Source organism: Centroberyx affinis, unplaced genomic scaffold (genome assembly GCF_046629955.1).
Source record: "Centroberyx affinis isolate AG114_WGS23_722 - 3 ecotype Tasmania unplaced genomic scaffold, CSIRO-AGI_Caff_v1 ptg000932l_1, whole genome shotgun sequence".
NCBI classification, from domain to species: Eukaryota; Metazoa; Chordata; class Actinopteri; order Beryciformes; family Berycidae; genus Centroberyx; species Centroberyx affinis.
In genome coordinates, this window is record NW_027279509.1 from 199,944 (window position 1) to 227,101 (window position 27,158).

Sequence of the window (27,158 nt, forward strand, 5' to 3'; positions counted from 1 at the left end):
CGGTGCTGTAGCTGGATCATGCTCTGGGGAGAGGTCCATCCTTGTCACCCGTGGCCTCTGACATTCATGGAAAAGAGAAAGCATCTTTTGTCTCTGGTTCATGGTTTCCCCTCTGGAACTCTGCTTGTAGACTCATTAAACTGTCCCTCACGGGCAAAACACACTCCACTCACAAAATCAATACACACCTCTTTGTGTTTTTTCTTTTTATGTTGGAGTATGTGTGTGTGTGTTTTGATGGAGTGTCTCTCTCCATTACAAAGGAAAATGATGAGGAGTATCGCATTGTGCTCTCCTGGCAGGTATAGGTTTTTATTTCCCCGAAGAATACCAATGTACTGTAAAGACATTGATCAAGAATTTGCAGTGAGTTGTACAGAGACTTGTATGTGTGGCAGCTGCTGTCACTACTGTCGAATTTCCACCATAGACACTTACAGGTAAACACCAAACAACAGCAGAGCTTTACTGGAGAACTCAGACTTTCATTATATCAGCTTGCACCTCGAGGCTGAGCTTATGAAGGATGATAGACTCATCGATTCAAAGTTTAGATGCAGCATGGGCAGAGTCTACTGAATTACTTATTTACAAAACAACAGCTGTTTTCATTTTCATCACACCTTTTTTGGGAGAATGAATCAGCCTTTGTCCATTTGTTTGATAATCCAATTTTCCTTGCATCTGTACGTCATGCGGGATATCTCACCATTGATTGGATTTTAACAAAACTTGGTGAAATAATGAATCTCACCACTGCTTTCCGACATTTTCAAAATTACACTGATTGGCCCAATGGGGGTGCCAAAATTACAGGTCAAAACAAGGTGAGATATTTGTTACTGATTGGTCCAGAGGGGGACTGCATCATTTGTGGAGGACAACATGTTCACTGTTGCCTTATTATTGAAGGGAAACAACAAACAATTATTATCTGTCTCCAGAGTAATGGGAAGTTAAAAGCACATGACAATGAAAAGCAGTGGGAAGTTGATAGCATATCAAGACATGGAAATGGGAAAAAAAAAAATGTGTTTTTTAGAATTATGCTTCAGGATTAGTCACTGTGCCACGTGAGTGTCATGGTTCAGGACTGTACTTCACTGTCTCATAATTTCTTTCATCTCATTTTACTCCTCATTTTATGTGATCCTCTTAACCAACCCACCCCACTGATCCCTGCCGATGAGGGTTTCTAATCAATCTTCCATGGGTCTCTCTTCCTCCCTCTTACAGACACTCTGTCTCACACTTTCTTTCTTTCTCTCTCTTTCTCTCACTGCTTCTTTTTCTCTCTCTAGAGGGCTGAGCATAAGTGTGGTGGGAGCAAAGAAACAGAAGAGAGCCCAGAGGTCTAGTATCAAAAATATGAGGGAGGACGAAAGGGAAAAAAGGAGGAAGAGGTGGATAAGAAAAGAAGGGTTGAACAGAGGGAGATAGAAGGAGGGAAAGAGAATGAGAGATTCAGAGAGAGAAAGAGACCCTGAGAGAGAGCACAGGGGAAGAGGAGGAAAAAGTGAGGAGGAGGGTGTAATCCCGGGCAGGATTTGGCTGGTTCCTGGCTCTCTGTGGGGAGAACTGCGTTGTAATCCCCTGCTCAGCATGCAGACTTGGGCAGAGTTTCACCAAATTCCCCCTGTGGCTGAACAACCACAGGGGGTAGACTGGAGTGTGTGTTTATGTGTGTATGTGTGTGTGTATGTCTGTGTATGCGCATGCACGTACATGTATGCATGTGTGCTTTTGTTCGTGGATCTGAAGGGGCTGTTTGCAGGCAGAATTTGGCCCCACAGTAGACGCATAAGAGTGGCTGATGAGGAGAGCGTGAGAGTAAGCGCTCGCCAATGTTGGCGTGCAGACAGGTGGATGTTATGGAATGGGGAGACGCATTGCTGAGCAGAATGTGTCACAGCGAGGCTGAGGAGCCAGCCACTAGGCAGGCGGTAGACAGTTCCTCTGCCTTCGCTCTATAATTAACAGCAGAAGCTATTGGCTGTCATCTTATAATGTAGTGATTGCTGTGTATTCATTTTGAGTAGCATTTAGTAAGTTGCAGTTTAGTAAACACCGACATTATTTCAACTCATTTTGTCATAATGAATATCTCTCATAATAACAATAGCATTTGCTTTCTGCATCTGAATTTTGTGAGTTAAGTATATACCATTATCCATCATTAGCAACTTCCATGTACCTCGGCTGTGATATAAACAAAAATGAATTCTGGGATCTGTAAAATGGATTTACATCAATCTCTAATTTATTCTATTCTCTAAAGTACAAAAATATAACCCACTATAACTCACTATTGTCCATGACTGCCATCCATGGTTTCGGGCATTAATTATAAAGGATTCTAACAGGAACAGGTGCAGTTGGGGGGGTCCATGACTCATGGGGACTACTGGAACAGACAAGCTCTGCATGATGCTCACGGCACTGGTGTTTTGTTTGATTACTTATCATGCATAAAGCACATAATCGCTCCTTATCTCAAGATGCTTACAATGGCACTACACTCTTGATCTAAGTCTCAGCTGTGCTTGAGAGATGTGCTGATGCGCTTTTATCATGGCAACCATGAAATACAATATTCCTTATCGCAAATAAAACAAAAGAAAAGAGGTGTTGAAGCTCCCTTATAATGGGACTAAAGCTTATCTAAGATGATTGAATGGTTAATAGAGGGAGGATCCTGTACCTGAAATCTGCAACAAGTGTGTCTTTTCCTCTGTAGAGCTTCTTTGATGGCTGGGACTGCACCAAGAAGAAGGACAAAACCAAAGGGAGGCATGACACCTTGATGGGATGTAAGTTTCATAACACATTTTGTCCTGTATAAAAAAAATAATATAGCAAATCTCATCGAAACATAACAAAGACCGGAGGACACAATCCCTCTGGCTGAAAAATACCTGTTGTATTTCAATACTCTTGTGATCTTTAATTCAATTTTGCCCATCTCAGATGACCGCCACAGAGTGAAGCTTCACCCTCTCTTGGGAGACCCCAACTCAGACTACATTAACGCTAACTACATCGATGTAAGTCCAATTCTCTTTTTCTGCTGCTGCTCAACATTGGAAACATACACCCAGCCTGCACCCAGTCTCTATCTATCACACTCTGCAAAGCCACAGTCCATCTCTCTCACTCCTATAAGCCAGCCAATCTGCTGGCCCACATTTACGTGGAAGCCTTCATTCAATCAAACACTCTTCCTAGTGGTGTTTTGCCAGATGCCATGGTTGTCAATTGCTACACCCCCACTTCCCCGAATCCCCGACCCCGGCTAACTCTGCTATCACTTTTATTAAAACTGAATGGAATAAATGCATTTAATGCCCTGCGCAGAAGATAAACCCCTCTGTAAGATGCCGCAAATCCCCCTGAATTAAATAGACATGATTGATGTTATTCAATCTCTGGATGGGCCGGGAGGAGTTGATCCTTTTCACTGTTCACCTTAACTGTCTGCCAGACTGCAGTTCCACAGTAACATTCTCACTGATCATATGTAATACATGTATATGTCGCTTACGTGTGTCACGCAGTCTCATTCATACGTGTTCTCATTCATATTAAGTACAAGAGGTTGAGTTTACCTCAGAAAGCAAACGTGCAGTATTAGATGGTAGCGCTCAAGCCATTAAAAGAGAAATCAACTTTTTTAGTTTTAGTTTCCCCCTGTGATTTTTGCTTTTATGCTACTCTGTTGTTGCTATTCATTTGAGTTGTGTCAAGGGAAGTCATCTGGCAATTTGCTACAATTTCTTCATCTCCCAAGATTCATTTTGCAAAGCCTCTCATTGGGACCACTGCAGAGTAAATATGGGGCTCTATGGGAAGTTGAGGCAAGGTCATGCACTCCCACTCCTGCTTGAGGTTGATAAGATTTTCAGTGAAAAATCCAGTCTCTGTGGAAATTCTTGTAATGCGTTTATTTGAAAAATGACTGGTATTATTTGTTTCAACAAAGAAAATTACTAGCAGTGTAAGTCTTCACCTGATTTTGGGTGGATTCTTCCTTTAGGACACATTGTATCATCAAAATGCTTGACACTAAACTGCCTTTTTTCTCTCGTTTATTTCTCTGGAGAGATCAGCCGGTGGGGAAATGCTTTTAGAGAGTTCATTACAATGAGAGGGCGTTAAAACCAGGCGTGCTGTTGTGACTCTAGCTGTTGCGAGGGTCTCTATTAGTGTGTAGGGCACAGGGGGCTGAGCATTAGTGGGAAAACACCACTCAGTGGCCACTATAGTGTCCATGTCAGTGATGTTACTCCCTGACAAGGCTGACCCTGCCGCTGAATGACAACTACTTTGCCACAGCGGAGCATATTTTGGACAGCCTGTGGTTATTTCACCAGAGGTTAAATGGAAAAGTTTTTCTTCCCTCTGAAACATGTTTTGCTTTTTCAAAACAAAGGTGAGGAAGTGCAAGCTCTCTATTTCCTCTTTCTCGGTCACTTAATGCCTGAGCCTTTGCTTGGCTGTCTGCCTGACTTGGTGTGTTTAGTTTGAGGAGGTGTACAGCACTTTGTGTTTGGCAGATTCCTGTGCCTTCAGTATGTTGCGCATAATTTCCACTGCATGTAAAGTGATCTTAAAGAATCTTAAAACATTAACAGGCATAGTATGGGCACACAAGCAAACACATACACACTTATACTGTACAGCAGTTTTGGGGAAAGTTATTTATAAACATTTCTAGCGACTTTACTTTGTTACTTGCCTTAAAAATTAACTAGTTATGTGACAGTGTCTTTCTTTATTAGTACCTAGATTACTTTTGCGTAACCCACTTCAAAAATATTCCGCAGCAATATGGCTTCTGCTGCCAAGCGTGATTATTGTTTTAAAATGTAATGCAAGCCTGTTTTTAAAATAGTCATCTGATGTTATTTATATCAAGCATGTTGTTTTTTGTTTTTTTTAAATTATCAGCATGTTGTCTGTTTTTCTACTTTTTAAAAAAATTGCACTGACAGAAATGAAACAGTATGAAAGAAAATTAAAAGTAACAACATTCTATTTTAACTAACAACAGATTACAATTGAAAAACGAATGCGTAGTTATCACAAAACAGTTTATCCCATTATCCCCAACACTGCTGCACTTACACACGTACACAAACACACACACACACACACACACACACACACACACACGCACATTCCTCTTTCCACCTGTCTGTAACCATAACTCCCTATTTACCATAAGCTTCTTTCATTAACTAGCCTATATGTCTTCTTTTTCTACTCCCTTCCCCACTTCCTCGACTTTGGACCCTGTAGATTCGGATTAACAGGGAAGTAAGTACTTCACTGCTCTTTCTTCTGCTTGCCATCGCTCTCTTTTTGCTCTCTTTCCCTCTTCTCTTCCACATATCTGCCTCTTTCCGCTATCCTCTATCCACAAATGCTCAAAGGTCTGTGTTTCAGGTTTCTGCACATTTGAGAAAGCCATGCCGTTTTGACCCATAATGTTAAATGTGTCCTCTCCTGCATGGAAGACCCTGCTGCCTTTGCTAGTGCTCATAAGTGGCCAAGACTTGGGGAGTTTCAGTTGCTATGGTGACCGTCTTAAGTGGAGGAGTTGTAGTACTTATGCTGATAGTGCTATCCAGGGCCAGAGGAATTGTGGATAGCAGGTCTCACAGCACTGGTCATCCATCTCCATTTCAGACATGTCCCTTTTTATCTGACTGGATGCAACTCAGTTTAGCAATCCATCAGCAACTAGGAGAGGTTCAACATATTAAGAAGATGCCCTCTGCAAAAAATCAAATCTGTTATCGACACGGATAGCCTCATCATACTGGGCCAATGTGAGCAGGTGGACTGTGTTTATTCAGTTCATAGCGGGGCTGCAGATAGTTAACATTGTTGAACATCAATTAGCATTTCAGCTGTTCCCTCAAAATGACAGGAAACATTCCACATGAACCACAATAATCATGTGGTGTTCAGGAGGATATTTTCATATAGCTGTGTCTCGGAAACAGCTGTCACATTTTATCCTGCAATGTAAGATAAGGAGTACTTGTTTTCAGGAGGACTTCATTTGAACAGTTTCCTTGTCCTTACAAAACTGGCCATGCTTCAAAGTCCCTTGGGTGGTCTTTGTCCTGTTCATTCCCCTCAACGGTGTAGAGGTGCCCCCTCATTGCTCATCCATATTCACCCCATATTCACCAAATGAAAATGTCTGCCATCTATATCAAAGGCTGTCATATCCTTTGGTATAAAAGATCTCAGAATACTTCACTATGCATAATGTAGCATAGAAAACTGTTCACTTTGGCCATGATATCCTGCATTTATGTGATACCTGTGTAAGAGGCTTTAGTTCCATCGCTTTGAAGGCACACACACTCACACACACTTGTGTGTGAGTAGAAGAGTCTGTGAAGGAAGTTTTCTGAAAAAAATGGTGTTTTCTGATAGTGTTAATTCATCTGTAACAGTAAAATGCATCTCAGTTATAGTATGTATTGTGTCTTTAATGAGAATTGATTTGTTTTTATTGGACAAGCGCTCTGATAAGCCAGCCAGTTTGATGAATAAATTGGATGCCTGAAATTGAAGAGTCTGTGCCTCTAGCATCTTTATCATGTTTTTGTTATGCTGTCAGGGGGATTTGGGCATGTATACGTCAGCTAGGCTGACTTGCTATTGTATTGTATATGCTGTAGAGGAAAAAATCCATACTTGTAGGAGTCACTTTTTCAGGGATCTGTTAGCTGTTCTTCAAGATGTTTACCATGTGTTGCCTCAACAGCAGCATTTCCAAACTCTCTGGGATGTCTGAGGGCAAACACATGGTCCGGACTGTACAGTAGGTCAGCTAACATTATACAAGATGAGGTAGTTGTAGAGAGTGGGTCAGTAGGAGAGGAGAATGCAGAAAAGATTGGAGGAAAGGGTGGGATAGAGAGACACTCTCCCTTACAGCTGTGCCTGAGGCGCAGATGGCTTACTCAGCATGTCATCCCTCTTCTGTTTTTCAGGGCTACCATCGATCCAACCACTTCATCGCCACTCAGGGTGAGTATCCCGGCAAGGCTATAGTCTTTGTGTGTGTGTGTGTGTGTGTGTGTCTGTGCATGCTTTCTTGTCTGTGTGTGTGCGTGTACGTATGTATGTGTGTGTGTGCGTCCTGGATGGTGAATACCTTTTCTTTTGCCAGCGTGTAATAAATTGAAGATGATCCACCCAATGAACCTACTCATGCAGAGTCCCATGCCAAAAGCATCTCTGTGGCAAATCTAAAGGTGACCACCAAGCCGTGAAGGCTGTGTGATTGATGTCATTGAATTAATCATGAGAAGAGATAAATAATTAAACATATTAATTATAGCCTCTCACTCTTTGTGACATGTGGAACGATGTTCATTGTGGGAAAAGGGACCCTATAACTTCACCCTCTGTCGCTCAGATACAAAGCCACTTTTGATGGACAGACAGTGTGTGTGTGTGTGTGTGTGTGTGTGTGTGTGTGTGTGTGTGTGTGTGTGTGTGTTTAAAATTGCCCTCCACTGTGTCTAAACCCTAAGGGGTCTCAGATCCCAGGGAGCTCCCATCACAAAGTCATCCAAGGTCTGCTCATCTGCTTATCTTTCCCCAACACCTACTCCTGCTCCTCCCGCCTGCAAGAAAGAGAGACACTGAGCTTGCGAGAAGGGAAAAAGACATCAGCAGTGTTTTTGCCTTTCTGAGCATTGCTTTCCTACGTGATCCCTGTTTTAAAGCTGTAAATGTCTCCTCCTCAGATGAAAATGAGTGACTGATGGTCCTCTGGGTTTTCATCGTCAGCTACTGCTGTTGTTTTGTCACCCGTCGCCCCTTCTTCTGCCTGGAATTCCCAATAACTTTATTGACGGCACAATCTTGAGAGATCAGTACCCTGCCATCTGAGGAAGGACACTTAGGTCACAATAATACGGGGTATCAAAACAACAAGAACTCCCTTATTGAGAGGGCAGGCTTTGATGCTGCTGTCTTTGTCTCTGCCTGCTTTTTCTTCCCTCTCCTGCTAGGACCCAAGCAGGAGACGCTGTATGATTTCTGGAGGATGGTGTGGCAGGAGAACTGTTTCAGCATCGTCATGATCACTAAGCTGGTGGAGGTTGGCAGGGTAAGTGATGTGCTTCTCCCCTCCTAGCACCGTTCTATTCATAACCTCTCGCTGTTTATAAACGTCCCATATTCACCATAAGGGAACATCTGGCATCTATATCAAACGCTGTCATAATCTTTGGTGAGAACGGATCTCGGAGGACCTCGCTGTGCATGTAAGCTGTAACCTGGAAACTGTTCGCTTTGATCATGATATCCTGCGTTTATGTGAAACCCACAAATCACAAGTTTCTGCGCACTGGAGACTCCACTGTTCTATTTCTGTACATTATCCTTTAGGTCAGTGATTCTCAACTTTTTTCAAATCAAGGACCCTTATTTTAGCCCACATTAGAGCCATGGACCCCATTTGATGAGATTTTGTCTCTTGGACCCAAATCTGAGAATATTTTTATTGTTAGATATGATTTTGTCCAGAATTCCATGACTATCTGCATTGTAGGTAGAGAGATAACAGTGAAACTATGATTAAAACAGTTACTCTTCTACATTCTCTAATGAAATAATGGTGAAGTTTAACAATTCACCAATTTGCTGGGGACTCCCTGGAACCCCCTCAAGGACCCCTGGTGGTCCCCGGACCCCACATTTACAACCACTGCTTTAGGTGACACTTAAGCATCATGAGACATTAAAATCATATTACAACCATGTTATAAGTCTATATGCACTATTCTTTCTTGGGCTGCACCCTAATAGTCGACCAAACGTTAGTCGATGAGAAGAGTCTTAGTCGACCAAGTTTTCATTGGTCATTGGAAAAAAAAAGAAAAAAAAAAGAAGGATTGTTAGAGTAAATATCCAACCACGAGGTCCAACAGACAAATTAGGTTAACTATAATTTAAAGAAACATTCCAAATAATAATTCAAATGAAATTAATCTACTCTGAGGCAAATTTATCTTTCTTTATCTGTCCATTGTTCACACTAAATCTTCCATCGTCTGTCAAACAAACAGAAGCACATGACTAATTATTATGCAGAATGACGTCATCGCACCTTCCCGGGTGCAACGGAGGAAGCTGGCTGTCGGACCTTGCGGTCGGATATTTACTCTAACAATCCTGAACCCTGGTTGGAATTATGCAGTGTTCCATGCAGCAGTGATATTACGATGGTAGTGAGGGCTTAATCCCTTAAGCAGAACAAGCTAGTCATGTTTTCTTCATGGACGCACATGGTCTGATGTTTGGAGCATCCGAGTGGTGTAGTTGGTAAGTATGGAAGCCCGTTTCCGCCATCTGTTAAAAAAAAAACTGGCGCATTTTTTTTTTTTTCATCATCAAGTGAGATTTTTTTCTCAATAGTATGACTTTGTATCTCATAATTATGAGATACTAAGTCATATTTATGAGATACTATCTCATAATTATGAGATGCTAAGTCAATATTATGAGATGCTATCTCATAATTATGGGATACTAAGTCATTATTATGAGATACTATCTCATAATTATGAGATGCGAAGTCATTATTATGAGATACTATCTCATAATTATGAGATACTAAGTCATATTTATGAGATACTATCTCATAATTATGAGATGCTAAGTCAATATTATGAGATGCTAAGTCATATTTATGAGATGCTATCTCATAATTATGAGATGCTATCTCATAATTATGACTTAGTATCTCATAATTATGAGATAGTATCTTATAAATATGACACTCAAGGCCACTTTATTAGGAGCACCTGCTTGTTAACACAAATAGCCTGCTCATCCAAACAGTGAATCATGTGGCTGCAACTCAATATATAAAGCATGTCATACAGTCTCTAGAGTTTACAGAGAATGGTGTAATAAACAAAAACATCCAGTGAGCAGCAGTTCCAAAAACACCTTGTTAATGAAAGAGGTCAGAGGTCAGAGGAGAATGGACAGACTGGTTCAAGCTACCAGAAAGGCCACAAATGCTCCAATAACAGTCTTTACAACAGTAGAGTGCAGAAGGGCATCTGAACACACAAGTTGTTGGCCCTTATGATAAATGGGCTACAGCAGCAGATGACTAGCCGCTACTAGGTGTACCTAATAAAGTGGCTGGTGCAGGTCAGAAATATAGTAGTAATAGTATCTCATAATTATGACTTAGCATCTCATAATTATGACTTAGTATCTCATAATTATGAGATACTATCTCATAATAATGACTTAGCATCTCATAATTATGAGATAGTATCTCATAATAATGACTTAGCATCTCATAATTATGACTTAGTATCTCATAATTATGAGATAGTATCTCATAATTATGACTTAGTATCTCATAATTATGACTTAGCATCTCATAATTATGGGATACAATGTCATACTATTGAGAAAAAAATCTCACTTGATGATGAAAAAAAAAAAAATGCGCCAGATTTTTTTTAACAGGTGGTGGAAACGGGCTTCCATAGGGTAAGTTACCGGACGTTGTTCCGACACATTCATCATTACCGCTTTTGCCGTTAGCATTGTCGTTAACAGGCGGCTTGCTTCCTGCATGCGCTTGTAAAATTTCGATTTTAAAGGCTCATTATTACGGTTTTGTATTTCTTTGTAATGTAGCACAGTGTTAACAATGTTACTTATAACATTCTTTCTCAGCCCTGGAACTCAAACTTAAAAAATATATATTTAAATAATTAAATTAATATCATAAACGTGCAACGGCTAGTCAACTAATGGCTTGAACTAACGACTAGGCTACTAGTCGACTAGGAAAATATTTGGTCGGGGGCAGCCTTAATTCTTTCATTATAATTTCATCCTAGAACACATACATTTATAATGCATCATGAGCTGTTTTGTGCCTTATCAGTGTGTTATGACCGCATTATGAAATTGTGATTAGCTATACTGCATAATTAATAGGATTTTACATCATCTTCTGATTATAATGTCACATTTTGTTAACAATGTACTTGTGATGCATAAAAATGTCTTATGAGCAGCATTTCAAGTAAAGGGTCACCATCCTCACACACTGTATGACCACACAGGTATAATGGCTATAGTTATGTTATTTTCCAACTCACATAAATACCTGTAGTGTTGTGAGTGTCCCATAATTTCCTTTCTAGGCAAGAGAAACATATTACCTCAGTGGATGGTTAAAATAACACCATTTTTCTAGCGCTACCCCTACATCCAATTTGGTTCTCCGTCCTAACAGTTCTGGGAACAATCAACAAATGAGGACTAGGCTGTGTGGCTGAATCCAAATAACACCTTCACTAAATAAAAAAATCACCTCCTTTGTGTCTGAGGTTGGTAGAAAAGATTGCCGCAGTTCACTATGCTTTCCACCATTATGTGATTATTGTGCTTTTCTTTTCTTTTCCCTCTGAAATGAAATATGTGCAGGAGAACAGGTTGTTTTTGTTCTTCCCTGGCATTTCTGTGTTACATTTCATACAGTCATATCTGTGTTCTTAATTAAACCAGCGATTCAAGTACGTCAAACTATTTCCATTAGAATCACTTAATTTTGAATTTGAACGACGGGTTAAAATTTCCTCTGTATCACTGTGAACACAATTGTTAAATGTCTAAATCCTGTGAGTTGCTTTTTATTAGAATATATTATTCCCTGTCCCCTCTAAATTTGATGTCTAACTTTCTGGTCTAATGGAAAAGATTTTCAAGCCCAAGAAATCCCAAATTGGCCAAAGCAAGAAGCAAATCATTGAGGATACTGTTTGTTAGGGTGACAGGATAGGATGAGCTAATTTAACAGCATTATATTAAGGAGAACATTTCTTAACTAGCATCTTTTATTGGCAGTGTATTTTAAAGCAATTTCAACACATGGTTTAAATACATTTTATTGCTTTTTCTAAACAGGTGAAATGCTGTAAATACTGGCCTGACGACAGCGAGATGTACGGCGACATCAAGATCACTCTGCTGAAGACAGAGACTCTGGCTGAATACACAGTTCGCACCTTTGCCTTGGAGAGGGTGCGTTTTTTAGATTTCATTTAAGATGGCTTGACATTGTTTAACTCCCTTAATATGATTCCCAAAACACTGTTAGGGAACCCTGTCATAATATTCCCAGTTTACAATGTCCATCTCACTCCTCTTTTAGGATTGATAGCAGATGTTGATGATGCTGTGCTACTCACTGCATCTCCTTTTGTTTCTGTTTCTGTTCTGTGGATCACTGATGTAAATGAAAATGAGCCCTATTTTTCTGTAACCTGGTAGAATAAAAATAAAATTAGAAATGGTATATTAATAGAATGTTTAAGAACTTGACAGGACTTAACTGCTGATGGGCATGGAGGCCACATGTAAATACGCTTGCATTCAGAGGAATTAACACAAGTAGCTATCTAAACGCCCCCACCCTCTCTTCAACATAGCTATTACAGTGTTTTGCTCCTGGTGGCCTCCTCCCTGTCAATCTCCCAAGGGGTTTCTCATTGGAACGGCTCAGAGCGACGCTGAAGTGACAGTGGCACAAACACGGCATTATCATCTCACTGTCACAGCCACTCTCCATGGGCACACGCTGCTGCTTATTCAAATCGGCAAGAATTTGGGAGCCGGTGACAGCTTGTTTTCACAGCTCCTTCCCTTCTTTTTTTGGATTTCTGTCTTCAACAAATCTTTGCTTTGCGTCGCTTTACTTTGTCATCTCTGTTCAGAGGAAGAAATTGCTGTGCGTCTGCAGCAGTCTCCCAGTAGAGGAGAGGAGAAACCTCCCAGCCATCCCCGAGCTCATAGAGCCACAGTAATTCCTTTCTCTGTGTCTGTCACACCGCAGCTGCTACTAGCATGTGATGCCCAGAGGCCTTACTGTCCTACAAGACCTAACACCCCACGTACATAATGTCCTTGTTGTCCTCACACTGAACGCTAAAATCTATCACACCTATCACCGAGGGGGAATATCTCTGAATGGACGGGAGCACAGTCTGTGATGGGATTAAGACACTGTAGGCTACCATCGATCGGGCGCACGCCACATTAACGCAGCCTTTCACATGTATGATGCGTATTGTCTTGTCTGGTTTGTTGACAGAGAGGCTACTCAGCCAAGCACGAGGTGCGTCAGTTCCACTTCACGTCCTGGCCGGAGCACGGCGTGCCCTTCCACGCCACGGGTCTGCTGGCCTTCATACGCAGAGTCAAAGCCTCTACGCCTCCTGATGCTGGGCCTGTGGTCGTCCACTGCAGGTGAGGGGGCAGGACATAGATAGATAGATAGATAGATAGATAGACTGTAGATTAATAGGTAGAAACTAGATGTATCCTTAACCTGTATCTACAGTCCAGATACAGGTCCAACTGATGAATATTAATCAATAAGTAGTTTTGTTTCCCTTGGTATTGTAATACTACTTGGTAATGTGATGCTTCATCTGATGAATCATGTAGACTACCAGTCAAAAGTTTGGACACACCTGATTGAATGTACTATGTTTTTCATTACCTTAAAGCCATTATGATCTAAAGGCTTATGCTTAAATGCTTGAAATGTGTTTCTTAGACAAAGTTGATGCCTGTGTATGAATTTCTTTCCAAAGCCTTTGACTTTCTATCAAGTTTTGATTTGTGTCACACGTTTTTGGTCACTACATGGTATTTCATAGTGTTCATGTCTTAACTATTATTCTAAAATGTGGAAAATAGTAAAAATAGAGAAATGTGGTGTGTCCAATCCTTTGACAGTTAGTGTATTTGTAAACCCTACTGCAGCTACTTATTCCTCTACCTTCTGGTACAATTACAGTACACAATAGTTTTTTTTTTAACAAAGCTAAAATTATTTACCCATGTAGTCTCATTTAAATCTTGTGGTGCTAATTACTTGTAGTATTCCTGAGCAGACAAAAATAATTTCTCCAATTTCTGACACTGTTTTGACTAACCTGTACTGCGTCAAGACGGTAAGCACAATTCTTCATGAAATATGTCTTCTGTGTGGCAGTGTGGGGGCAGGTCGCACCGGCTGCTACATTGTGCTGGATGTCATGTTGGACATGGCCGAGTGTGAAGGCGTGGTGGATATCTACAACTGTGTCAAAACCCTCTGCTCCCGACGCATCAACATGATCCAGACAGAGGTCAGGGCAGCTGGACAACCAGATCACACAGGAATATACTGAATCTACATAACACACACTTTTGAATATCATTCAGGCCTATTCAACATTAGTTATAGCACAGCAGCATGTCCAGCATTATGATGATATAAAACTATTCGACTCAAATTAGCAGCCAAATTGTTCCTCGTACTCAGGAGGCTATAGAGAAAAATAGCACTAGTCATAACATGGTAACCTAGACTCATTCCACTGGAAAAGTTCTGAAGAATTGGGCCTTCAAACATTTGTTTTTCCCTCATGTTGTTTGGGAATTCAGAGAGCGAGGGGAATGTATTATCATGCTCCCCCTCTGGGACTTGTGTAAAGGTCAGTGCAATAGTTTCAGAGATAAGACTCACATTGTGTCTCAATGTGCTGCGTAGGCACGTGCTGTTCTTTAGATGTGGAGATAATTTGCATATTCATTCCTTATTATGTAAATCCAATATTGACTTAGCTGTTTATTACATTTGTAGTTATTTGCAGGGGTGCTCTAATTAAATGCACACCGCAAGTGTTTGTTTATTTAGAATTATTTATTCATTCTCCAACAGCTTTGATTCACTATGAACATTATAGCGCATGTTTAATTCACAACAAGGCAGGTTATGAAAATTCTCTGCCATTCTTCACCTTGCCTGTTTATTTATTGACATGTACATATGTTTTTACCCTGCCTCTGCCCTCCTCTGTCACTGTCTATTTAATTGTTTGTCCATCTATATACCATACGTACACTGTAAACTGTTAACCCTAACACCCTCTACACACATACGCCCACACACACACATACACACACACACAGTCTTTCCTCTGTCTCATTTTTGTTTCCATCTCCTCCCTTCAGGAGCAGTACATCTTTATCCATGATGCCATTTTGGAGGCCTGTCTGTGTGGAGAGACAGCCATCTTGGTTAATGAGTTTGCCCTCACTTACAAAGAGATGCTGCGAGTGGACTCCCAGAGTAATTCCTCCCAGCTCCGAGAAGAGTTCCAGGTCAGTCACGTGCTGAACAGCATGACCTTGATCCATTTTGAAATAATGGTTTATTTCTTTGACCATGCACTGAAATACACAGCTAAAACCTGAACCTCAAAACATGAAACATGCAAGTATAACAACACAAAATTCTAAATTTCCCTACACTGTCTAATTGGCAGTTATAATGCAATATATTGAATCTATTAACAAGAAACTCCCCTCAATTGCCTGAGCAGTTATACTACTACTACTACTACTGCTACTACTACTAATAATAATAATGATATATGATAATAATATAATATTATATGATAACAATAATAATCTTTATATACAGTAGCAGTTTTCAAGCACTTTACAACAGAATTAAAAAACAGATCAAATCAAGAGCAAAAGCACTTAAAGCAAGATAAGAATTCTAAAAGCAAGGCAAGAAACACATTTGTGAACCATAAAATGTCAATAAAAGACCATTACATAAAAGAAGTCTATGGAAGTGAATTTTAAGCAGTGATTTTAAAGATGATACAGATTCAGCCCGATCACCTCTTGTTTTTAATCTGGACTGTAACAGCCAATAGGGATCAGACTGCAACCTGGCTCATATGGGGTTAAATGGTCTGTGTAATAGCTTGGTGCCAGACCCATCTGTGTCTTAAAAGTAATCAGTAAAATCTTAAAATCAGTTCTGCAACTAACAGATAACCAGTGTAAAGGTGCTGAAATCTGGGTGATGTGATCTTCTGTTTTTCTTCCAGCAGGAATCCTAGCCACTGCATTTCATTTAAGTTGGAGACAAGATAGGGACTTTTGACTGAGGCAGGAATACAGAGTTAATTAATTCAGCTAATTAATTGGCACTGGCACCACTGGATGTTGATATTTGAACGTTGATGCCTTGCACTCTGCGATAGGTGATGAAATCACACCTGGAGGCCATCATATTCATGCACTTGGTCCATTGTGTACAATTTGGAGAATATTATCCTTGCATCTCCACATATTTCGCTCTGCATGCCTTTTCAGTTAAAAACAGTCTGCTTGGTAGTCTGAGGGTTAGATAAACAATAGAGATTGATTACATCCGCTCTCTGGTGGAAAAATACTTAGTGGTACAGGCATTTCAAAGTCAACAGAGAATGCAGAGAGGAATAGGCTGAAAATTGGATGCATTTGTAAGTGTGTGTGTGTGTGTGTGTGTGTGCATGCATGTGTATGTATCCATGCGAGGGTGTGTGTGTGTGTGTGTGTGTGTGTGTGTGAATGATGTTAGTTTCCTTTCACTTTTGATAGTGCGTGATTGTCATTGAAATCCCCCGCATGGTTTACGGGAATGCGGTCTCAGAACATTTTATTAGATGTTGATTAGGAGAGAAGAGAGCCAGCTGTGTTCCCACATGCTTTACCTGCCTCATCCACCTCCCTCCGCAGCTCTTGTCTGCTCAACCAGCAGCCGCATTGATTCAGGGTTTAACATTTCAAAGTAATACTGGAATGGGCTCACGCCTCTCCTTTAATTCTATACTACGTTTTATCCTTATACACTCCATAAGAATTATGATGGATTCATTACCTGATGATTTATTGCTTAGGCTCGGGGAACGGTGGATGGCGCGACACTCTGATTACAAACTGTTAGTTCTTCATGAAGGAAGATGTCACGTGCCTCGCTTTGATCTTGTAAACTTATCCGTCTGACATTGCTCCTGAAAGCCTCTCCGCTGCCCAATATGAGCGCTCTCTTTGCCTTCTACTGTATCATCCTGCAGAGAGACCATACAGCCAACCAGTAGCACTGAGATCAGCAAGTCACAGATCTATTATTGATGCTGTGTATTAATGATCCAAATATGTTTTCATGTTGTCTAATCTAATTACGGCTGAATGAAGAGAGTGTTCATCAAAGAAAATTGGTGCGCAATATTTCCTTTGGAGTTTTTTTTTTTTTTTTTAATCTTCAGAAACTTCATTACATTCCGCTTTATTATGAAGCTGGCCTAATTTAACTTTTGTTCTTTTAAATCACTTTGTCAACGTGATGTTCAGAGTATTAAAGATTCTTTCAATTAGCATTATTGGATTCTTGGCATTCTGTGTCCCTGTCTTCCCTCCCTCCTGTCTCATTCACTTCTTTTTTTTCCTTCCTGCTCCTCCTCCCCAACAACTTAGGTTTTTCTACCTCGCTGCTCCTCACTCCTTCTCTCTTTTAAACGCTGCCTGCAATTTTATTTCATCCTGTCCTCGCTCTCGCCCTCACCCCTTTAACATCTCCATTTGCAGACGCTAAACTCTGTGACCCCCCACCTTGATGTGGAAGAGTGCAGCATTGCTCTGTTGCCCAGGAACCGGGAGAAGAACCGCAGCATGGATGTGCTGCCGCCTGACCGTGCCCTGGCCTTCCTGGTTACCACAGAAGGGGAGAGCAACAACTACATCAATGCCGCTCTCACCGACAGCTTCCACCGGCCAGCCGCTTTCATTGTGACCCCTCACCCTCTCCCGGGCACCACCGCCGACTTCTGGAGGCTGGTTTTCGACTACGGCTGCACAGCAGTAGTCATGCTCAACCAACTCAACCAGTCAAACTCTGCCTGGGTAAGGTCAAAGTTTTCTATAATGTTATATTGACATTGATTTGTTGATGGTAGGAAAAAAGAGATGTAGCAGTGAGTTTGAGCTCGCTCGCACAGGGGCACCTATTTGTAGTACAAGTTTATTTCTTTCGGTCTTGAGGCTATCTGAACTTTATTTGAGTCTTCTCCTGCCATGCCCTGCCTTCGCTTCTGTATCTTACTGTGCTTGGGATTAGTTCCTTCATGCCATATTGTGGGGCTTTGATCTCTGACCACATTGATCTCAAGGCATCCCTAGATAACACCCGCCCCAGTTTTCTCCTCCCCTCCCCAAGTTACATCTCTAGAGAATAAGCTTGCATTACCCTCCAGCCACATCTCAGCGTTCTTTTTGTTGGCATCCCACTTTTTCTCATGAGCATATCTCCGTCTCTGTACTGCAGTATCCCTGTTCTATTTGAACACGTAAGGATCATCCCATATTTGGATTTCTGCCTAGTTTATTACACCTATAACACATATATGGATAACTCATGAACCACACAAATCATGTGGAAAACTTGATACTGCTAGATTCCAAAGACCTTGGAGATAATGGCTTTTACAGAGTCTGGGTTTTGGCTTTTACACAGTGGGGCCCCTAATTGCATGCTTTAGAAGCTTTGCGAAGTCGAAATTTAAACATAAATCATGTGAAATGTATATTACATTGTATGGCAGCCCTGGAAAAGCGTGTGCTCACTCTAAATTATGTATCTAAAGTTTTTGTCCAAGGTCTAGCTTGGATGGTTGTAAAAAAATTCATAGTCTCCTCTAGACTTTTCAGTGTTTCTTGAAAAATGCTCTTCTTCTTGTGGAAAAAAAATTGATGTGGAAATCCATACTCTCTGTTTTGAAATCTGCACTTGCCGTTTAGCAATCTATACTCTCGGTTTTAAAAATCGTGCACACAGTTTGGCAATCCATGCTCTCAGACAAGAAAACGTGCTATCTTATTAAAGTCTATTTTAACTTATAGCAGTAGCACCATTGCTCCTAAAGACTGTAGAAAAACTCCACTATCTAGTGTTCCAAGTTGTCTGTAAAGATGACTTTGGTGTTTGAGTCTTTGTGAATGTATGGCAGGCACAGGGTTTTTTTTTTTGCTGAGTTAACACTGTAATGGAGCTCCCATTCTACAGCAGGAACAATTGTGCCACCGTTACAGGTTAAAATGGATTACAAGATAGTGCAATCCATGTCCAATTTTCATGCTTATGAGTCCTGGTATGTTTTTTTGTTTAGTTTAATCTTCCACTGTTATTTTGTAGTCTTAAATGTACCTGTAAGGTTTACTTTCATTTCTTACATTTCATTGGGAACTACTATGCACCATAATATAATAGCATTGTTTTTGCCTCTATTTTACAGAGCTTCTCTCCATATTTAATGTAATGATTTCACAAACTATTTAGATTTTTTTGTTGAACTGCACACCCAGATACTGAAATGTTATTTTTTTTTCTTTTTTTTTTGTCATCTAAATTCTGTTATTATCCTGTCTGTATCTGTCTGGCTTGATGCAGCTCGTACATCAATGTCCGTTGCTGCAGGAAAAGGTACTTTGAGGTTAGGGACTGCTAAGCTGTGCTGACGGTTTTCAAATCTGAGAGTAACCATATTTTAAACAGCAATTCATTGCTACCTGGGATAAAATATGAGTGTATCCTGAAAAAGTGATTAGTCAGGATCAGTAAATTATCTCCATGACCTTTAAAGTCCATGACAGGCTTAGTTAACATGGGGTAACATGGATAAATTACCCTTATCCTGAATCAGTGTGCAGGAGTTACTCAATATACTCAGACATTCTGTGTTTCTGTGAGCACAATGTTTTGTAACATTGCAGAAATTGTAGGTCCCCATATTCAAACCCACTTTTCATCCACTCCCCTTCATCATATTATTTTTTTTTCCATCTTGTTTTTTCTAGTGCAATATAATGCTTTTGGGTCTTGCCAGAAAATTGAGTTATCGCCACTTAAAGTCGTTCATTGCGAGATCTTGTTATGAACACTGTTATAGAGTTCATGTATGGCACTGGAGTGGTCGGTCTCTCTTGTTGCACTGCCTCAAGGCACATTACGTCCCTGCCCTCAGTAACACCACTGTGGCGCTGTTAAAACCCTTGTTCTTTGTAGACAAAGAATAGACACTTCCCCTATCACTGCTCTTGTCTATGTTGATTTTGTTCTTGCGTGTCTGTATGTCTCTTCCCTTCCCTCTTTCTTGTATACACACAACACACCGGCTTACTTTCCCACTCGCTTAATTTCATCATCAGATCTACTTAAACTGCTCTCATCTTTGATAATCCTAAATTTTTAGCGGAATGTGTGGGAAATTGTTGTGTGTGGATCAAGTTGAACAAATTATCTTTTTTCAAGTCGCCTATTGCAATTTTGTGACCGTAATTACAGAAGTAGACATTAGTTCAACTACTGTATGTGCCACATTTCATCACTGCTCCATTGATCCCCCCTCTCTCTTTGACCTTCTCTCTCCTCTACCTGTAGCCATGCGTCCAGTACTGGCCGGAGCCGGGCTTACAGCAGTACGGGCCCATGGAAGTGGAGTTTCTGTCCATGTCAGCAGATGAGGATGTCATCACCCGTCTGTTTCGGGTCAAGAACGTCACAAGAGTGAGTCATTATGGTCCAAAATAGCCTGTACAGGACATGTCGCTTCATCCAGTGGTATTTCACTAGATAATTTTAACATGATTGGGAATACAGTAGCTGTGTTCCTCACTGGTAATTCAGATGTGACAATTTACCTACACTTATACAGTATAATGTATGTATATGTATGTAAGGGCAGTGTTTTCAAACCTCATTATCTGAAGACTGCAAGTTGGAGTGTTTACTTTAGTGTACTTTCATAGTTAACGACTGTATAGGGTTTTGCAATTTAAATGATGAATCACATTCTCACTTAAAATGATGTGAATTGTCCTTACAACTGCAAGTATGTGGGCTTCGCAAAGGCTGAAGGTTTCACTTGATATCATACTTCTCACACAATGTGCCACAGTGCCTCTGTCTATTATTGTCTGTCTATATTGCTTTCTTATGCATGCAGTACTTCTCTAGTGTATACCCCATTGGTAGAAGTTGTCAAATAAATACACTCTAAACTATAGCCTGAAGGTTTGTACAGAGCACATTGGCAGATCATTAAATAATTAATTCATAGCCCATATTATATGAACTACAAAGGACACGGTGTTTATATTCAACAGTCCACAAAATTGAACCAGCACCACCAGTGTTTCCATAAGGCATTTCCATAAGAGTGATATATATTATAAGAACTCCCATACTATGGAAAACATGCAAGAGAAGCACATTGACATGCATGTAATAAAGGTCAGTCTCCCCTTTTCATTTTCTTCTTGTCATTGCCTAGATAGGCGTCTTCCCTCTCTTATGTGTCTGTTTGCATACTAAAGAGGGGTCTTTTATCATAATGCATACCATATTTTCAGTTGTGGGATATTCTTTCAGGCTGCAAAAGAACAATCTCTTCCTTTTGATTTGTTCATAAACCATATCGCACATTTAAATGAATGAATATCTGACATGTAGAGAATTAGGCACAACTCGTGCAATAGACTGCATGAAAAAGCCAAATGAAGCCGCTGACAGCTCTGTCATAGTACAGGGAGCAGAGGGGATGTCAGTGTGTTCTTTTCTCAATGGAAAAACGACTTTGTCTCCAAGCGTGTGCATGTGTATGAGGCAGTCATTTTGACTTCATTGTGCACAAACATGCACTTCATTGTGCTGATTGTCTCTGTATTTGCAGATACGATTTCACGTGCTTTGGGAATTTGCATAAGCACATGCATGCATTCTGCGTAGGATCACTGTCAAGCAATTACTGTAGAAATCTGTATGCAAGGTTCTTCCCTGCTGCCAGCATAAGCAGTGCGACAGGCAGTGCCCAGAACTTCCTCTCTTGATTGGCATGCTCACCTCCTCTGTGAGCTGCCCTTGTCACTCCCCTCTCTACCTATGCCACCTTTCTTCTACTCATTGGACTGCACTGTCAAGGAGAAGGCACCTTACACAGCTTGGGAGGAATCAATTCACAGAAAAATAATATAGATCTCTTTCTCTCTCTCTCTCTCTCTCTCTCTCTTTCTTTCTCTCTCTCTCTCCCAGTGCATTAGCGCACATGTTTTCCTATATGTGGCAATGATATACAAGGGTAGGGAGTAAAAGTCAAAGGAAGTGCTTTGTAAGCATATGTAGGTGCAGGTTATAAGAGCAGTACAAAAAAAGTACATTGTGTAAATCCCACCACCACTAAGGCAATTCCTCTATGCATCGTTGGTGTCTTTGCCAGCCCAATTTGCATTACTTACAGTTCTCCACTGCTCCTTAAGTATGAGGTGAGATTCTACAGGGCAAGGCTATGAACACAGAGGGACCTCTCTCACACACACAGCTCAGGTCCCGCTCACACCAGCAGACCCATAAATCTCAGAGTCGCACTGCTGACTGAGCACAGCTGAGACAGCCAGCACCCAGCCTGGGGAGCACTCAAGCACGGGTGTTAACTGGCACATGCAGAAATACTGAAACTCCTGCACCCAGCAGATGCATACAGGCATGCAGACAGATGAGAACAAATGCACGCGCGCATGTACACGCGCACACACACAAACACACATACAATTTACACTCCATGTGCTTTGTGTCTTGTGTTGCATCCTAAGCTCCAAGAGGGCCAGCTGGTGGTGTGTCAGTTTCAGTTCCTGCGCTGGTCAGCATATCGCGACGTGCCTGATTCCAAGAAGGCCTTCCTCAACCTGCTGGCTCAAGTGCACAAGTGGCAAAGGGAGTGTGGAGAAGGACGCACCGTCGTCCACTGCCTGTGAGTAATCTGTCCGCAACACGCTTCATAAAGATTAATAGACAAGGAGACAAGACAGCAGTACATTTGATCTCTCTCTCTCAGTGAATTACCCTTGTTGAAGATTGACATTTACAACCCCATTTGACATTTAAAGCCAAAGGGTTATTCAAAGAAGGCGGTTTCACGAAGATGTCTGTCGAATCATGGTCAAAGCTGTTAACTAGTAGTTTTTTTTACTATTACTGTCTCTGTTGTGAGCTGTGGCAGTGTGTTGTGCGGTGTGGTGCGGCGCAAAGTATCGTGATGTGGTATTGTGTAATATTTTGTAATGTGTAGCGCAGCATGGCGTAATGTGGCGTGGTGTAGTGCAGTGTGGTGTTGTGTGGCGTGCTGTAACTCTTCTGTTGTCATAAGCCCCCAGAGCGCACGCCCGCTGATGAATATGAATAGGCCGTCCAGCTCATTGCCAACCATCCCACGTTCACCCCCACCGCCCCCATCCAAAAGCACATCACTCAGCGCTGTCACACAGTGTTACCCACGACAACCAGGAAAGAGATTATGGAGATGAAATCAATTATGGCTTAATACAGAATGCGTTGGTTCTCGCGACAGTAAATCCTAGACTGCCAAAGCACTGACGACGATTGATTACCTTAATATTACTTGTATTGGCTGTGGAGGCTTCAATGCCCACCTCCCCTGGGTTTGCTTCAAGAGAGCGGAAGTGGATTGTCCTCCAGTAGTTTATTGATATTGCCTTTCATTTACGATGACCAGGGCGATATTTCTGAGGGAAATGCCACACCATGTGGCTATTTCTCAATTTTCCCTTCCTTACAGTATTTCTCATATGTCTATTTCTGTACCAAGATATTTTGTATACATATAAACTGTATCAAATGTCAGTTTTTTGTGAGGAAGTAGGAACATTAAAAGAGGGATATCAGATTACACATAGTCTGCACTGTTGATACTGTACTGTTTCATTCCAGTACCCACTGTAACACATTAAGAGGCTACGTCCCACTACGAAGGGAGCTATGTTTAAATGCATCCATTGTTTAAACGTATACACCGTGCATACATTATGATTTCAGATATACTGTAACCTATGAAAGGCTCTGGATTGTATCAGGCTTTGGTCCAAAACTAGACTCTGTCACAAACAAATCTTTTAACTAAGTATAAGACGCTTTTCTTCATAACACCTGCACAGGAATGGTGGTGGCCGCAGTGGGACCTTCTGTGCCTGCACCATTCTGCTTGAGATGATCCAGTACCAGAACATGGTGGACATCTTCTACGCTGTCAAGACGCTACGCAACTCCAAACCCAACATGGTGGAGTCTCTGGTAAGAGGACCATAGTATCACAATCACAGAGTTTTTATTCTGTAAGCAACATGAATTGAAATGCCATGAATATTTATGTAGGTGTTCCCATGATTTCTGCTTTCCAATCTAAGCGTATTGTATTTTTCCTCAGGACCAGTATCGATTTTGCTATGACCTTATCTTGGAGTACTTGGACTGCTTTGAGGGGAGATAGCAACATGTTTACCATAGCTGATGTATCCCGTGCGCTGGTGATTCTGTTTGGGGCCACTCAGTGACCGTCAACTTTAATGTTTGGACCTGTGGACTTTGGGTTTGGAAGGACAGCAATGGAAGAAGAGGAAAAAAAAACACATGGTCAAGGTTCTAACGTTTAACCTTTAATGTACAGCTGTGATTTCCTCCTTGTTGGTGATGTTTATCTCTTTTGATATTTTTTGTGCTTTTTTCGGTCCTCTTTGCCTCTGGACTAAAGCTCTTTTGTGCTAACGGTTTCTGTAGCAGCGAAACAGTATTCTGAGCTACAATGGACCTGTCCGTTCTGAAGAAGGGTCACCTTGGCTGTGTTTCATTGTTTCATTCAAACAGAAAGGGGCTGGATGGATGAATTTCCAGAGCTACAACAGCATTAACTATACATGGAAGCATTTTCTCCTCTCTAAGAGCTACAACAGCAGTTCACTGTGGTTGAGGCATGACTTATCTACCATACCATAAACTGCCTTATTCTCCCCTGGTAGGAGAGATTGATTCAATTCATTGAACAAATCTCAAAGGTCTTCATACTATACTACAACAGCAAGGTTTCAAAAACATACCTACTATAGTAAGATAGACCAGCTCAGTCATCAACAGTATTGATGCAGAAAATGTACAGTAGTGCAATGTGTTGTATTTTGCCATAATGTTTGTGCTGGGTTACCATGTGTGCTATAGGTGGAAGTTTCCAGGGACCACAGCACTGGGCCTGGTGCCACCATGGGAGATTCCTGTCTCATTATTGTCACAGTGCCAATCCCACTGACTGACTTGAATCCTCTCTTCACTTTGTTCTACTGCTTCATCTTGATATATGCCTACAAACATATGTACTGCATCAGCTAATGTTCTTTGCTCCAAAGTGATTGTTTGTATTTTCTACTCGGTGGGGAAGGAAAGGAGCTGGAGAACTGTTAGAAATGTACTGACGTGCCATAGCGGCGCTGTGTAAAACAATGTTCCATAATGCTGTGGTGAAGTGTCTAAACCAGTACTGTGTTACAGGTTTTAAGGTGCTTTTAATCTGTAACTCTCTTTACTGCTTTGTTGTCAAAAGTGAAGCCTCTCCATTTGGTTGTAAATTGTGGAAGCAAGCTAAGCCAGTTGAATTTTATAAAAACCCTTTCAGGTAGGGGGTTAATTTTGACAATTTTGACATGAACGTTAGATGTTGTTCCGAGTGGCATACAATAAATACAATTTAGAAAAATAAAAAATGGGCATTAGCAGTGTGCAGAGGTAAAACAATGTTACTTTGTGTCACCACTCATTAATGGACTGTCTTTATTGAACACGTTGGTGTTATCAGACTGGTGGTCATTTTTTATTTTGAAATGAAATTGTCATAATTTTTTAATGGGGGAGAAAGAGTAAGAAAAATGTTGCCCACAGACCCAGTATTAGTGACTTGGCTGCACAGACAAAATACACAATCTTAAGAAGCCTGTTTTCCACATTCTGGCCAATGTCTGGAGACCTGGTGTGAGACACCGAAACTGTTAATGTCTGAATCAATGGAAACAACTCATAGGCAGGTCGGCATGTGTGACACACTATAATGATCCGTGTCATCTTTGGATTGACCGTAAAAGGACCCTGACGTACTGACAAGAAGCAATCCTCTTTGTATTTTCTAAACGTTTTGTTTCAGAGCCAAGAAAATGTCTATTCCAGTCCCCAGTAGTACCCATCAAAATATATTGTACGCTGCCACATCTCCTGACGCTCCTTTAGCTGCAGATGTTCGGCAGTGTCTTAAGGTGGTAAAAGTATCACTCCAGACAGATGTTGTGAAACAGCACCCCCCGACCCCCACCCCCACCCCCCAAAACCTGGAAGAACCTACCCTACTAAACGGGGAGAGAGACCTTGAAACCCACAGAACCACGGATATGGCAGCTAGACATACTCTGTCGCTGGTTTGCAGTTCACAATCTGGTCCAGGCGGGAGCACCAGGATGGAAGGAAACCTTATACAAACAGTATACCTATATCACCAGGGTCCCGCATTTTCACCGATAGTGCAGCTTGTTTTTTGGGAAGGATAAAGGATGAGGTAGCAACAGTATAGTCCGTATTCTCTCACAGAATCACTGGACTACAACTGGAAGTGCCTGGACACTTGTTTCTCGAGGGTGGAAGGAATGTGTATATATATAGATGTATATTTCTGTTATGTGAATACTATGTGAATAATATACTATATGTTTGCCCAGAGTAAAGACGTACAGTAAGTAACCACAAAGTAACCACAAAGCTGAATGTGCTGTAAATGACCATTTTGTGAGTTTATGCCAGAACTGTAACCACCAAGTATGAACGTCTCCCTGATTATTCACCCCGGCGCTCTCAGTAAAACAGGTCGCCTGACCGCCACAGCATGTCTGAATCCATTGTCTGCTTTGCATTTCCTTCTGCTTCACGGACATTTCATTTAGTTCATTTTGAAACACTCCGACCCGCGTCGTTTATTTCAACCACTGTATGTTTCAGCAGCCGAAACTGTGTGAGTGCATTGTACTTTTACCATTCCAAAGCTTTTATTATGACTGCTCTCTGAGTGGCGGTGACCGCTGCGAGAGTGCCATTGTTTTCTCTTGAGTGTTTCTGTATGACGTTGAAACCAATGGAACGAGACTACTGTGTTTTTGACCATTGTATTTGTGGGGCAAGGTGTGTATTTAATGAGAGAGAGGGGAGGGGCGGGGGACGACAGATGTATTTCGGTTTGGGAAGGGGTTTTGTTCTGAAGAATAACAATGATCAACAATAAAAGAAAATGTGCTAGGGGAAAAAAACGAGATGTAGTTGTGTTTTTGTCGTAAATTTGATTACTGAGAGGATGTTGTGGAAAAGCCACCCATCCCGCGCCATTCGG

The 27,158-nt window shown here is 41.2% G+C and overlaps 1 protein-coding gene across 3 annotated transcripts in view; it reads left to right on the top strand.

The window, feature by feature from the left end:
- The window catches only part of ptprub (protein tyrosine phosphatase receptor type Ub), a 143,507-nt gene extending 116,555 nt beyond the window's left edge, over positions 1-26,952 (top strand). For 2 of the 3 annotated variants that reach the window (XM_071521812.1, XM_071521813.1), the window contains exons 18-30: positions 2,738-2,810; positions 2,968-3,044; positions 7,014-7,050; positions 8,043-8,140; positions 11,977-12,093; positions 13,163-13,317; positions 14,072-14,207; positions 15,076-15,225; positions 17,491-17,805; positions 20,339-20,464; positions 22,546-22,703; positions 23,905-24,040; positions 24,174-26,952. In XM_071521812.1, coding sequence (XP_071377913.1) covers positions 2,738-2,810; positions 2,968-3,044; positions 7,014-7,050; positions 8,043-8,140; positions 11,977-12,093; positions 13,163-13,317; positions 14,072-14,207; positions 15,076-15,225; positions 17,491-17,805; positions 20,339-20,464; positions 22,546-22,703; positions 23,905-24,040; positions 24,174-24,236 — 1,641 coding nt within the window. In that variant the 3' untranslated portion in view covers positions 24,237-26,952. Of the gene's footprint in view, positions 1-2,737; positions 2,811-2,967; positions 3,045-5,298; positions 5,317-7,013; positions 7,051-8,042; positions 8,141-11,976; positions 12,094-13,162; positions 13,318-14,071; positions 14,208-15,075; positions 15,226-17,490; positions 17,806-20,338; positions 20,465-22,545; positions 22,704-23,904; positions 24,041-24,173 lie in introns of all 3 variants that reach the window. The other variant, XM_071521811.1, reaches the window with a different exon arrangement.
- Positions 26,953-27,158: the final 206 nt, after the last annotated feature.